This window comes from Gymnoscopelus braueri (genome assembly GCF_963280865.1).
Source record: "Gymnoscopelus braueri genome assembly, chromosome: 11".
Taxonomy (NCBI): Eukaryota; Metazoa; Chordata; class Actinopteri; order Myctophiformes; family Myctophidae; genus Gymnoscopelus; species Gymnoscopelus braueri.
In genome coordinates this window covers 6,146,111-6,161,211 of record NC_137613.1, presented here as the reverse complement: position 1 = coordinate 6,161,211, position 15,101 = coordinate 6,146,111, and the positions used below count along the sequence as shown (strand labels likewise).

The 15,101-nt window shown below is 39.4% G+C and overlaps 1 protein-coding gene across 1 annotated transcript in view; it reads right to left on the bottom strand.

Moving 5' to 3' along the window:
• LOC308094882 (uncharacterized protein) overlaps nucleotides 1-14,857 on the bottom strand; it is a gene marked incomplete at both ends in the record, with an annotated part of 94,409 nt that extends 79,552 nt beyond the window's left edge. The window contains 14 exons of the mRNA XM_080441705.1: nucleotides 1,238-1,526; nucleotides 1,629-1,711; nucleotides 2,464-2,529; nucleotides 3,062-3,142; nucleotides 3,855-3,912; nucleotides 5,810-5,938; nucleotides 6,604-6,743; nucleotides 7,446-7,514; nucleotides 8,887-8,940; nucleotides 9,941-9,998; nucleotides 10,705-10,830; nucleotides 11,262-11,395; nucleotides 14,017-14,070; nucleotides 14,818-14,857. Of these exons, the coding sequence (XP_080297831.1) occupies nucleotides 1,238-1,526; nucleotides 1,629-1,711; nucleotides 2,464-2,529; nucleotides 3,062-3,142; nucleotides 3,855-3,912; nucleotides 5,810-5,938; nucleotides 6,604-6,743; nucleotides 7,446-7,514; nucleotides 8,887-8,940; nucleotides 9,941-9,998; nucleotides 10,705-10,830; nucleotides 11,262-11,395; nucleotides 14,017-14,070; nucleotides 14,818-14,857 (1,381 nt within the window). The remainder of the gene's footprint in view (nucleotides 1-1,237; nucleotides 1,527-1,628; nucleotides 1,712-2,463; nucleotides 2,530-3,061; nucleotides 3,143-3,854; nucleotides 3,913-5,809; nucleotides 5,939-6,603; nucleotides 6,744-7,445; nucleotides 7,515-8,886; nucleotides 8,941-9,940; nucleotides 9,999-10,704; nucleotides 10,831-11,261; nucleotides 11,396-14,016; nucleotides 14,071-14,817) is intronic.
• Between the last annotated feature and the right edge of the window lie 244 nt (nucleotides 14,858-15,101).

Here is a 15,101-nt window from a genome sequence, read left to right as displayed (position 1 = left end):
ACAAAATACAAAAAGAAGAGAAAGAAATATGAGTATGTGGATAAAGAACCAGATGGTAACACAAGACATGAAACACAGATGTTTAACCCATTAAGACCGGGAACGCATCTGTGTCATTTTAAGATTTCTTTGGCTATTAAAAAATAGCAGATCTACAAGCTGCAATATTTTTTATATACACACACACACACACACACACACACACACACACACACACACACACACACACACACACACACACACACACACACACACACACACACACACACACACACACACACACACACACACACACACACACACACACACACACACACACACAGATTAGCAAAATCTTTCAACATTTTCCAGAACTTTTCAGATCTTTGTGGGGTCCTCTTTCCTGACCTGAAAATGTATTTTTATTTATTTTATACATAACCACAGAAGAACGTACAGCATGCCCCTTGTTTCATTCGGGTGGTTGCGATGCGGCTCACATCATTTTTTATGTTAATAATTGCAGTCTGCAGCTGAATATATATGAATAGAGCTTCCAAAGTGAAAAAGTGGCCTGTCAATGACGCTTTCAGGAGTGCCACGCTATGAGCTTGTAGATCTGCTATTTAAAAATAAATCCCTGGCACAAAATATTTTTGAGATGGGGGTCCGCAGCCAAATACATATCATTTTGGGGGTCCTTGACATGAACAAGTTTGAGAACCACTGCTATAGTGTGCACACAGATTATAGATTTTTGGGCGGTGAAAACGCCCCTATATGTGAGGTTTGGACATTGCACCCCCCCAACCCTGCGCTGTGATTGGCCACCAGTGTACCCCCCTAACCCTGCACCGTGATTGGCCAATCACAGTCTATTCAGGACTGTGATTGGCTAGTGAAACATGACACATGTGCATAGCCCTATAAATAGGACTATGCACTATAAACATTTATGTTTTTTTTTAAGTTAGGGGTGTACAATGGTTGGTCCACAATATTACTTTTCTTTAAGTGAACTTCCATCACTGTGATGACCACTGTGACCACACCGCCCACTTCACACTGGGTGTGATTTTTTAAATTATACTGTTTAGACTGATGATAGGTTCTTGGTTTACCTATGATCCTAGATCATACTATTTCTATGCATTTGACGTACTACCTGGTGTTTTCCTTGTTTACTGTAAATCGCTCTGGATTAAGAGCATCTGCTAAACACCTAAATTGTTGATTGTAAATTGATGAAGCAGCTTACCACCACGTGTGGCCGCGCTGGATGCAGACTGGTGCTGGGGCGTCTGTGACCAAGATGGTCTCTTAGCAACCAGGGGTGTCTGTGTCTGCGAGGGTCTCTTAACAGCAATGGGTGTCTGTGGTTGCGATGGTCCCTTAGAAGCCAAGGGTGTCTGTGACTGTGATGGTCTCTTAGCAACCAGGGGTGTCTGTGACTGTAAGGGTCTCTTAGCAACCAGGGGTGTCTGTGGTTGCGAGGGTCCCTTAGCAGCCAGGTGTGACTGCGAGGGTCTGAGAACAATCCGGGGCTCCTGGGGAAAATAATCAAGCCATTAAAAACAGTAAAGCGGTTGCTTGTTTGACACTAGTGATGGCGGCCACTAGATACTGTTGTACTGACGTGTTAAACTTACAAAAAACAAGAACTCTGGATTCGTCTGGGCCGCAGGACAATTTCTCAGCTCTATCAAAAAATCCCTTGTGTAGGAAATTCTTCCTAATGGGGAAAGGAAGTTATTATAAGTGCTTATAATACATAATACAATTATTGTGTATATTACAACTATGACATTATAATAATACACTATGATCCTTGCAAAAAATTATGAAGTATTACATTTTTAATACTTGACGATATAAGTCTTTATAAAATGCTTTATTATCAACTATAATCAATAAATGATTATTGATCATAGTTACAAAGCAATGAAAGCATTATGAATAATTATGAGTGTGTTATAAGGATACCATCAATGGAGAAAGTGTTTTATAAACCAGACACAATTCTGATGGCTGTATCAGTGTCGATTTTGACAGCAAATTTTGATTTAGTTTTGGTCATAGTCTTTTGAAAAGAAATCCATTTTGTTTTAGTCATATTTTAGTCATCTGAAAGGCTTTAGTTTTTGTCTAGTTTTAGTCGACTAAATATCATAAAATTATAGTCGCTTAATCTACAGTTGATTTAGTCCACTAAAATGTATGTTGGCGTGCCTTGATGGCTGATTTTACACATGGTTGCATGCTGAAAATAGCCGATCCATATATTTAGTCTTAGTTTTAGTCATCGTAGCTTAGTTTTTATTTCGTTTTAGTCAGTGAAAAAAAATCAATTCGTCATAGTTTTAATCGACGAAATCAACACTGGGCTGTACCCCTCAATCAAATGTACAGCAGTAAGAAAGAAGAGAACGTCAGATGATCTGTGTTTATGAAGTAATTTTTTTGTATGCCACAAAAAAAGCTCACTTTTTGGAGAGGTGCTGCTGGGGTTCAACTGGTCAGGGACATGAACTGAAAAACATACAGACAACACTGGGAAAAAAAAGACAAGGATTCTTAGAAGAATAGGTTCTGAGAGGAACAGGGAACCTTAAACTTTACATAGAACACATGAGACAAACCCTTACAAATGCATGAAGTCATATTCCTTCAGTCTAATACTTACACAGCTTGCAGTGGTGGAAAGTAACTAAGTACATGTACTTAAGTACAACTTTGAGGTATTTTTACTTCACTGGAGTATTTCCAATTTTCAGTACTTTTACTTCTACTCCACTACATCTCAGAGGCAAATATTGTACTTTTACTCCACTACAATTATTTGAAAACTTGAGTTACTAGTTACCATTATAAAACATACATTAACCACTTCAGCCCTACTGTATATACATTTCGGCCATTTGAAAATAGCCGATCTACAAGCTCACAATGCTTGTAGATCAGCCATTTTCAAAAGATTTTGATACAGTTTGAAAACTTGAAATGGGACCTTCTGCGTGATGAGTACTTTTACTTTTGGTACTTTTATTGGTACATCATATTATTCCTTCAGTGTAATACTTACCCAGCTTGTCTCCTGGTGTGATGCTGGTCATCAAGCTGCTCTCCTTGCGTTCCTTCCTCCAGTTTTCCAGCATCTTCAAGGCTACACATGGTCAGTGAGGGTTACATGGTTACATATAGGGACATGTTTTTTTTTAATATAATTTCCTCTGCACTGTAATTCTATTCCCTTATTTTGGTTTCATTTAAAACAAAACAAAAATAATTGTATTCAATGCTTTTATACGGATTGTGATTTTGTTATGTAATGCTCCGTGTCTTCATATCTTAATGCTTTTGAACCAAAGGTTACTGGACATTCAACACGTTCACAAACACGCATTAGATATACCAGTCCACGTAAGAGCAGTGAACAAGGAAAAACTGCTTTCATGAACAAACTTCAGGACTCTCTGAAACTGGTGCGATTGGTCTCAATAGAGACATTCAGGGTGCTTCTTGAGGACACACTACATAGTGACTGCATCTGTTTCATGTAACACTATGTTTCTTTGCATCTGTGACATTGTAATGTGATTCAAATGTTTGTTATCGTTTCTCATTATGTATGTATTTTATATGTTGTTATCAGGGCATCCTTGAAAAAGAGAGCTTTCTCTCAATGGGCTTCCCTGAATAAATAAAGGAAAAAGAAAGAAAATGTATGTTTTGTCTAAAGCACTCTGAATTGCCTCCTCTAAGCTCTATCTATTAAAAATAAATCCAATGCCCTGAATGTGCCCATCAGTAGGAATAATAATGTGAATAGTGTTTCTGACTCTGGAACTAAACATTTTAAATAAATAAAAACATACCCTCTGTGTAGTAAGTATCTTCCACTGATGAGAACAAAGCAGGCTCCAGGACCACTTTCTATAAACACAAGGTCTTACAGTTATTAAAACTGACATACAGTGCACTACCAGACAGAGGTGGGGACTTGGACTCGAGACTCGACTTGGACTCGAGTCACGATTTTGATGACTTTAGACTTGCTTGACCAAATCAAAAATAGACTTGGACTTGCTTGGGACTTGAATGCCAAAGACTTGAGACTTGACTTGACTTGAACGCTAAAGACTTGAGACTTGACTTGACTTGAGCCCTCTTGACTTGAAAATTCAAGTCTTTTCAAGTCACTTTCAAGTCACTTAAGCAAGCCAAAAATGTTTAAAAAGTGTGCATCAACTATAATGTTATTAGTCAGAAATCCCGGCCGTCAGTGACACCTAGTGTAGTGTTGCCAAAGCTGCTTATTTACCCTAACTTTTGGACAAACTTTGGCTTGTTTTTGGCTTGTTTTTGGAAGTTGGTTCGCTTGTTTCTCTCCCGATACTTGGCAACACTGGCCCACATGTTGCACGTTACCAAACAAACAACACACCGGCTTCACTCCTGCCGTCGCTGCTGGAACTGAAGCCAGGTGGAATAAAATGTCAACTCCAGCAGTTATAGCTTTCGGTTTTAAAGATTACAAGGTGGAAGACAAGACGAGAAAAGCAGTATGCAAGGCAAGACCTATACTTCACATTAACATTACTGCGTGCTAAGAGCAAACTATAACCAGTGGTGGAAAGTAACTAAGTACATTTACTCAAGTACTTGACTTTACTGAAGTATTTGCAATTTTCAGTACTTTTACTTCTACATTACAGTCATTTAGCAGACGCTTTTATCCAAAGCGACTTACAGTAAGTGCATTCAACATAGGTAGGGAACGAAACTACTAATCACCAGAAGTCTTAAGTGCATTTTCTGCAAAAACAAGCAACCAAGAGTATACCTAGCGCTAAGGTAAAAGTGCAATATATCAGCTACCTACTTCTACTCAACTACATATCAGAGGCAGATATTAGCCTACTTTTACTCCACTACAATTATTTGAAAACTTTAGGTACCAGTTACTTTGTAGATTTTGGTTATTAATACAAAACATACATTGACCACTTCAGCGCTATATACATTTCCTCTTCTACCCCGGATTTGAACGCGGTTTCCAGTGCAAGTGCTGAAATTTCACCATTGTGATAATAGAGCCTGCCTGCTTGATCAGAGGATACACTGAATTTGTGTCAGATCCTGTGTCTAAGTGAGACATGGCCTTTGACATGATCTAAATGTCTCAATAGAAGAGCAGGGAGACAAAATACAACCACCCTGATTGTATAAGTTATATTGTAGTAACATACTCTACCATACAGATTGTACAAAATTACATTATATTCATTAAAAAGGGCCCTTTTAAACCCCGTCCTCAAGGAGGAAATTATAAGTACAGTATCTGCGTTCTGTTGGCCTGGAAGAACCCTTGTTTTAAAACAAATGCAAATTGTGAAAAATGGTCATGATTTATGTAAATCTTTACATATCTTGAATTAACATTTTGACTTGTTTGGGACTCGAAACAAAATGTTAGGACTTGTGTGGGACTCGAAACAAAAGGTTAGGACTTGTGTGGGACTCGAAACAAAAGGTTAGGACTTGTTTGGGACTCGAAACAAAAGGTTAGGACTTGTGTGGGACTCGAACCAAAATGCTAAGGACTTGTGTGGGACTCGAAACAAAAAGCTGAGAACTTGGACTTGACTTGGGACTTGGCTGTGTTGACTTGGACTTGACTCGGGACTTGAGAGCAAAGACTTGAGACTCGACTTGAGACTCGACTTGGACTTGCAACATAGGGACTTTGTCCCACCTCTGCTACCAGAGCATCTTAGGAAATGTATTTCTGATGATCATTTACTTCTAGAGTGTTACTGTACTTCATTACCTTCATATCAGTGATGGTCGTTCCATGGATTTCTTCCATCTGTTTAGCTAAATCCCGCATCATGTTGTGAAACATGTGATTGTAGGTGTAGGAACTGTAGAACTGCAGAGTAGAGGGATGCCATGCATTCTGGAGACACAAACCACACCCAGGTCAATGTAGTAGGCTACCCAACAACACTCGTACAAGGCCTAGCATCAAAGCCACGCCCCCTAAGTACATTAGTATATTTCCATCATCAGTTAATTGATTTTAAAAAGTCTACTGGACTTTTCGACTATGCATGTACCACAACACCTCTAAGGCCTTAAAACAAGGCTCCAGACATCCCAAAAAAAACTAGTAAGGCTACTTCTTGGCCTTACACCTACAACTCATCTAACCCCTGCTCACTTTGCAAGGGTCGGATGGCTCAGGGTAGAGGACAGAGTACAGCAACTTGCAATGGGCCTGGTCTGCAAGACACACTACACCACAAAGACACCCATGTACCTGTCAAACTACTCAAAAAATGTAAATGTCCACAATCATAATACCAGAGGTAGCGCCACTAATCACGTTCAACCCAGATTTGGCACTAAAAAGGGTTTGAATTCGTTCTCCTACTATGCAACAAAAAATGTGGAATGCCCTACCAAAAGCCACAAGGAGTGTAAAACCCTACTTTCCTTCAAAACCACTAATTTTGGGGGTCCTTGACATGAAAAGGTTTGAGGACCACTGTCTTATTGAGCATGTTGACTGGAGCATTTCCTTTCTTTTTTTTATAAACAATCAGAGTGTAGCAAAATTACAATGTATCGGTGGATGTGATAGAAGCTGAGGAGATGTCTGATGATCTTAGAGTCGGTTAGAGTGAGTTTGCAGACGGTGCAGAGATATAAGCGTCTGTCAGTCTGCTCCTCACAGCTGCATTCCACCAGGTGCTCCAGACCTGCAGGGAGGAAAAGCACTGTTTGATTTCGTCGACTAAAACTATGACGATTTTTTTTTCGTCGACTACCTTTTCTCACTTATGAAAACTTAATAAAAACTAAGCTATGATGACTAATTAAGACCTGAGGCCGCTACTATTTTTTTTTTAAAATCCCAACAGTGTTTCGGAAAAAAATATAAAAAATAATTTTCACGGTTTTTCAAAAATAGCAGATCTACAAGCTAATAGCGCGGCACTCGGTGCCGCGCTATGAGCTTGTATATCTGCTATTTTTGTATAGCCAAAGACATCTAAAGTGACACAGATGCGTTCCAGGTCTTAATGGGTTAAAATGTTAGGGAGGGATGAGTGGAGAAGAGATCCAGTAGAACTAAGACAAGTCATCATGGTTGGGCACGGGTGTCACACACCGAAAGTAGCTGATCTACAAGCTCACAACGCGTCGCACTGCGACGCGTTGTGAGCTTGTAGATCAGCTATGCATCGGCATGCAGCTAAGTGAAAATCAGCCATTTCGACGGCATCACTAAATCAGCTGTAGATTTAGTCGACTAAAATCTTTATGATATTTAGTTGACTAAAACTAGACTAAAAGTAAAACATTTCAGGTGACTAAAATATGACTAACACTAAACAGAATTTAATTCAAAAGACTAAATGACTTGCTTTCAAAATCAACACTGGATGCAAAGCACTGACCTAGAAGAGGATGCTTCCTGTTGGCGGTTCCCAGGTATGTCTGTATCGACATCTTTTTTGGCCTTGCAGCTGTGGATAGATAAATATTGTGATGATAAAGAAGAGATCTATTTATTATTTTCACTGAAGGGTTCAATTAAACTGCATAAATTACAATTACAATTTAGGCATTTAGAAAACTCTAACCCTAACCCTGACCCTAAGAGTAAACGGCATGAACCGTATTCACCAAACTACAGGATAAGGAGTCACATGAGTAAAATGGAATAGAGAACAGTAGTGCTTCTAGGAAAACTAGGATATCTGGTAAACATCAACGCTAGCATCTGTCTAAACAACATCTTATCTAAATATTATATTATTCTTAACTTAATTTGTGTTCAAGCCAATAAAATAAACACAAATAAACATGTTTTTGTGTCATATCTGCCTAGTATAACTAGTACAGTATAGCATAGTATACATGCATGGAGGAGTACTAGGAGGTGAGGTAGAGCCTGAAGAGGTGAGTTTTCAGACTGCAGTGGAAAACGGGGAGCGAGTCTGTCTGCAGTTCTGACTGCAATGGAGAGTTTATTCCACAGCTTGGGAGCCAGGAGGGAGAAGAGTCTGGGAGGCGTGGAGCGTTGTCCAGGGTGTTTTAGGGAAGAGAGAAGAGTCTGGGACGCGTGGAGCGTTGTCCAGGGTGTTTTAGAGAAGGGAGAAGAGTCTGGGACGCGTGGAGCGTTGTCCAGGGTGTTTTAGAGAAGGGGGAAGAGTCTGGGACGTGTGGAGCGTTGTCCAGGGTGTTTTAGAGAAGGGAGAAGAGTCTGGGACGTGTGGAGCGTTGTCCAGGGTGTTTTAGAGAAGGGAGAAGAGTCTAGGACGTGTGGAGCGTTGTCCAGGGTGTTTCAGAGAAGGGAGAAGAGTCTGGGACGTGTGGAGCGTTGTCCAGGGTGTTTTAGAGAAGGGAGAAGAGTCTAGGACGTGTGGAGCGTTGTCCAGGGTGTTTTAGAGAAGGGAGAAGAGTCTGGGACGTGTGGAGCGTTGTCCAGGGTGTTTTAGAGAAGGGAGAAGAGTCTGGGACGTGTGGAGTGTTGTCCAGGGTGTTTTAGAGAAGGGAGAAGAGTCTAGGACGTGTGGAGCGTTGTCCAGGGTGTTTTAGAGAAGGGAGAAGAGTCTGGGACGTGTGGAGCGTTGTCCAGGGTGTTTTAGAGAAGGGAGAAGAGTCTGGGACGCGTGGAGCGTTGTCCAGGGTGTTTTAGGGGAAGGCTTGTAAAGCATTCCTGTGTTAGCTATTCTAAGTGTGCATGCTGGGGTATGGGGTTGGATCAAATCCTAAAGGTTAACAGGGCTTTGTACTAGTGGCTGCTGGCAGCAACCGGAAGCCATTGAGGGGAACACAAAATAATAAATGATGAGGCGACCCATGGAGAAGCCATGGACCAGCTCATCAACTGACCTGTGGTCCTCTTCAGTCCCAGAAGGTAGGGATTGTGACTCAGAGTCTGCATCGCTGTCAAAGAGTGAGAAGAATCGTGAATTTGTAACCGCTCAAGAATTCAAGTGTTTTAGTCCGTAAGCAGAAGGACACTTTGGTAGAAGTTTGGGTTCTGTAATGAATTACCTCGTCATGGTGTAAACTAATCCAATTGGCGAGATATCTTGTTCCATTGTGCCGTTTCTTTTTTAAATTAATAATCCAAAAATAGTCTCCTCATTTACTTACATCGCACAGCTCTCAAAGTCACAAATGCAAACAAAGCAGATTTAGTTTTTGTAATGAAAAATGTCAACTTGATGTAGATTTAGACATTTGTATTGGGAAGTAAACCCGGACTGTATCCATAGAATAGTAAAAATCAACAGGAAGTTGACATAAAAAATTTGATAAAAACAGAAATACTGGGTTTTGGTTACATATTGGTCAAGTCAATGAGGAAACTTTTTTTTATTATTATTATTTCCAATCAATGGCGCTAGATATCTCACCAATCATGACAAGGTACTGTCACTACACAACCCAAACCTCTACCACAAGTGACCTTGTGCTTTAACATCCAAGTAAATAATATAACTTCAAAATCTGGGATCTGTGTTCTACATTATTTTAGAGTGACAGTCTATTTTACAGTTAAATAGAAAAAGTGCTCCTCGGAGCACAGGTCTCCACCAGGTCAGGTAGGTTATTGTGGGCCAGCAATGTTGATGGAATATGAAAAGTCGTTCATGATTTGAAGCACTATGCAAAACATAGTCTCGGCCACGCCTTTGGCCTGGCGGAGACAATAAATATGTATACTGTAATGTACAGTTTCTGACAACAGCATTCCATAATATCCTATAGGTCACTACATTCTTTCTGAGAAGAAGCACTTCCCCATAGAGTAGACAACAGATGTAATGACAACAGAGCTACGAGTTACGTCACCAAACAGAATGTATGTACATAGTATTTTACACTTTAGCTCTGTAGGCAAAGTCAATATAATAAAGCAGAGGGCAGCAGCATGTACCTTTGACATAACTGGTTCCTTTCACCGTATCAAACAAATCTCTAGGCATGTCCACAACCTGTACACAACACAGAAAAGATGGAATAAAACAGCTCATGTATATTGAAACCATCAACCACACTGTTCCTTCTGGTTACAACATCAAAGACATTATTTTGCCCATGTTGGATTTGGAAAATGAATTGTTTCAGTAATCTATTATGTTAATAACACCTTTAATAACATTTTGGGACGGTAAAATGTAATCTCTGCTAATTTATGTTTTGTGGTGACCTGTAAGTTGATCGCGCTGATAGTTTCCATTATTAGCAGGACTAATCCCCTATGGCTTCAGGGGTGATCAGCAGACACAAGTGAAAATATTGTTTGCAAAGTTACGTCTTGAGATAACGACGCATCCGCCGTCGCATCGTGACGCCTTGTGAGATTTGTAAATCTCCTGTTTTCGCTATTCTTGAAGATTTTGAAAATAAAATATTTGGCCTATAATGACATCCAGTGCTATCATGTTGAAAGTGGTTAACCCAGAGCTATGCTCTCACAGTCAGACAAAGTGATGAGCTCTCTGACCTGTGATAGGGATTTTTCCATATGACTATATGCCCTGCCTGCACACAGTTACATGCACGCAACATTATACTGATTACACACATACACATTATAGATAGCAGAAACAATAAACATAATGTAAAAAAAAAAGTACAATCACATATACTATGCAGCGCTCTGATAAAATTCAAGTGTTCTGTGCATCGCCAACAGACCTGCATCCTCCCTGCGTGCAGCTCCCAGTTCTTCTTTGTGTCCCTGTGGGCCGCGGTATCCACACACAGCTCTATATGATTGTTGTGAATCCAGGAGAACCTCAGTATGTCTGGGTTGGTGTAGTTCTGGGAAGTATAGGAAAGATAAATCTCAATTACAAAGAGCATTTATGCAAGATGATGTGTATCTCTGTAGCGTGATTTGGGACCGCACTGGGGATTTGGGGAAACCACGCCCCCCGGAGCCGATCTACAAGCTCACGATGCGTCGCATCGCAAGGCTTGTAGATCGGCTATTTTCAAATGGCCAAAATATATATAGGGCTGAAGTGGTTAATGTATGTTTTGTAATAATAATACAAATCTACAAAGTAACTAGTAACTAAAGTTTTCTAATAATTGTAATGGAGTAAAGGTACAATATTTGTCTCTGAGATTGGCGTATTTTCACAACAACAGTTGACAGTGAACGGATGCACAAGACCGCCGTCTCCATCTATTTCTCTGTGGTTTCCCCAAATCCCGCATCTCTGTATAAGGTGGTGGTCAACACTTACGTAGTAGTTGCGGCAGTGCTCAGTAGAGGTGAAATGTTCACTTATGTCAGAGACTGATTCCTCACAGGAGTGACACAGGTAGAACAGGGAGCCAGACTCTGAACTCATGTACAGAGTCACCAGAGACGGCAGGCCTGCAGGGAGGGAGACAAATACAGAAAATAAAACACATTCCTGTGTGTTACAATGAAGAACAGTAGGATGTGCTGCTTAAAGGGAATTAAATGTCATTTTCCAGCCAGGAACAAGTGGAAAACCACCACACAATGCAGGGGTTCTCTACAGGACAACAAGCAAATGGTGATGCAAAATATATACAGTATACTTTTTTTTCTTTTTTTTTATTATTATTATTATTATTATTATTATTATTATTATTACAATTATTATTATAATAATAATTATTATAATATACTAGCCCATACCCGGTCGACGACCCACCACCCAAGACAGACAGAGGTTACTCCAATTATATAGTAGGATATATATATATATATATATATATATATATATATATATATATATATATATATATATATATATATATATTAGGGGTGGGACGATATATCGATATCGCGATATATCGCGATACTTTCTCCCGCGATAACTAATCGATATACTGCCGAAAATATCGATATTATTATAAATAAATAAAAATTGTGATACGTTGTATATATATATATATATATATATATATGTATATATATATATATATATATATATATGTATATATATATATATTTTTTTAGAGGATACCTAATATAGGTGTAATACTTATTTATTCTCTATTTTGCGTTTACAGGAAGTAGTGCTAAAAGAAAACGGACAGCGCCTCGGAAGGCAACGGGAGTCTGACACCGAACTCAGTGTTGGTGAAAACTAAACTAAGACCAGGAGACCTGGTTCTGCCAGACCCAGAAGGAACACATTCCTAGTAGGCAACACACCTACAAACCGTTTTATAAGTTAAAAGTATAAATCATTTTAGGCATTTTGTGTGTGTGTAACATTTTGTGTATAGGGGTATTTGGTTGTAGATTTGGTTTGCTGGTGTGTAGGCTAGACCAGCAAACCTTCCAGTCTGATTACATTCACCTGTCCCTTGTCAGTCAGTGCACAGAATATGGGCAGAAGGGCTTTGAATCCAGCATTTCATAAGTTTAGGTAATTTACTATGCTGCTTGTGTAGTAATAAACCTCTGAAATAAGTTATGTAGAACAACAAAATTGCCTAAAAGTAATCCAACGGACAACAGCAGTAAGTTTCACTGCTGGTTCAAATGGTAGCAAGTCCAGACCTGCTCTGTTGCCCCTGGTGGTTGAAATATGAAGCGTTCCTGAATGGCTAGGGAGGAAAAGAGGGAGAGACCGACCGACAGACAAAGCCTCCTGTAGGCCGACCCCCTGGGTCTGGCAAATACAGAGTTCCAGGAGGGTGAAAGGTTAACCCCAATAAGGATACAAATGTAATCAGATGGCCCCGGTGCAGTATTTTGGCTAAGCAGTTCTCCTTTCCCAGTAAACACCAATGCAGATGGCTCCTTATCTTCCATGTTTACGTTCCCTGCTAGAACACTCCATTCAGGCATAATCAGAACAATGTGTAGTAATAATTATAATAATTCAGGAGAATCCAGTCATACGGTATAACGGTAATACTCAAATTAGATGAATAATAATTCAATATTAGTAAATCAATAATTAGACAGGAATATAAATGTGATTTTCCGTTACAGTCACCAGAACCAAGGACTGGGGGTTTTCAATGAATCTAACATGGTTAAAATGTTACAATGGGTTTGTAGGAAGCGATTTTCGTGTTTTTTTGTTTCGTTATTTTGTTATTTAATTCACATATAGAAACTCTAGCTGGACAGTTGAATCGTTTTGATCGTTCCACCACTAGGGAGCAGCACATACCAAGCTTGATCGCCTCTCGATCACACTCGCCCCCTCCCAGACCCACTCACACAGTGAAACACATGAACCGGAAGTGAAATGTCTCAGATTCTGTTATCGGCGAAAATTACTTTGTGATACACAACGGGGATGACTGTTCGTCACCCAGACCATAGATTATAGGAGGGGAGGTCTCCGATCGTTTTTCATAGCGTGTGAAAAACAGTTTGTTTCCCTATTATGGTCGAAAATGACTGGGGGGAAAAATGTAAAACCGAAAACGGAACCCAAGTCATGGAACCGGATGCAGTGGTGGTTGAAGTAAGTGGAACCCGAAACTTAGCCTGATTCATAACAGAATAGCGTGATCAGAGCATAAAGATCAATAAAGACCATAGATCGCATTAACGCGATCCTGGCGGCCAAGCGCGCTATTTATTAGATCGCGTTAATGCGATAATGGCGGCCAATGAGTTAAGACCGGGAACGAATCTGTGTATGATTTTTAGATTTCTTTTGCTATTCAAAAATAGCAGATCTACAAGCTCATAGTGCGGCACCGAGTGCATTATCTGCTATTTAATTTTCTTGTATATTTCTTGTATATCTGCATTTTTTTTATCGTGAACATTTGTACAAACCTTTATATACATGATTTTTTTTTTTTTTCAAAGCGAACATTTTTAACTCAAATCTTTGCTTCTGGGGATTCTACAAATGTCTTCTAAATCCAAATAGTTTTTTTTTTACTTATGTTGCTATATATCAGTGGTTCTCAAACATGTTTCATGTCAAGGACCCGCAAAATGATACGTATTTGTCCACGGATGTGTATTTGTCAGCACACAGTACTAACCTAAATATGGGTCTCTTGGGGACTGCCGCAGAGAGGGAATGTGGTCCAAATAGACTGGAAGAGAGTTAAGACAAGGATAAACATCAGCATCAATGCACAATATTAAAACAATAGACCGTTTACTTGCGTCAATAAGTTTGTGATTAACCACCTAAAAGGTAGGGTAAGTGATATTGCTTTGTTAAAAGGTTAAAGCACTATATTGTGATAGTAATCATTGCTATAGAGTGTTTGATCAGTCACAGGGGTGTGTGTGTGTGTGTGTGTGTGTGTGTGTGTGTGTGTGTGTGTGTGTGTGTGTGTGTGTGTGTGTGTGTGTGTGTGTGTGTGTGTGTGTGTGTGTGTGTGTGTGTGTGTGTGTGTGTGTGTGTGTGTGTGTGTGTGTGTGTGTCCGTCCCCCGTCTCCCCAGCTCTTAAAAACATTTTCAGGTAGGTGACAACATTTCAGCCAATCGGGAAAGAGCACCCATTTATCAGCTTCATTTTTATAGTGTTCCAGTTCCAATGTTGTATCTGCTCATTTCTTAGTGTCATCACTTTTTTTTCACTTGTTTAATCTGTATCCTGTCTGAATTCTCTATCCTGATTGGATACAATTGGTATCCCGACCTGAAAATGTATTTTCTGTTTACTAAAGAGCTGGAGACACATGGAGACTCCTGTTACTGAACAAACACTCTATATCGATGAGTACTATCAGAACATAGATATATTTAACACTTATTTTAACCAAAGAAAACCACTTACCCTCTCTCTCTCTAAATGGTAAAAACAAATGTTTGTAAAGGGATAGGATCTTACCCGACTTAACACCATCTGAACTCCAGGAGGAAAAGAGCATCCAGAGAGAAAACAAACAGATCAGAGGTCAATTCAAATAATAATAATAGTAATAATAATAATAATAATAATAATAATAATAATAATAATAATAATAATAATAACAATAATAATAATAATAGTAATAGTAATAATAGTAATAATAATAATCCACACTCCTTGGTGGTATGTGTTACTGTATATCTGCATACACAGTGAAATGAGGTATCTGCATTTAACCATCCTCAGTGAGGAGCATTGGGGAG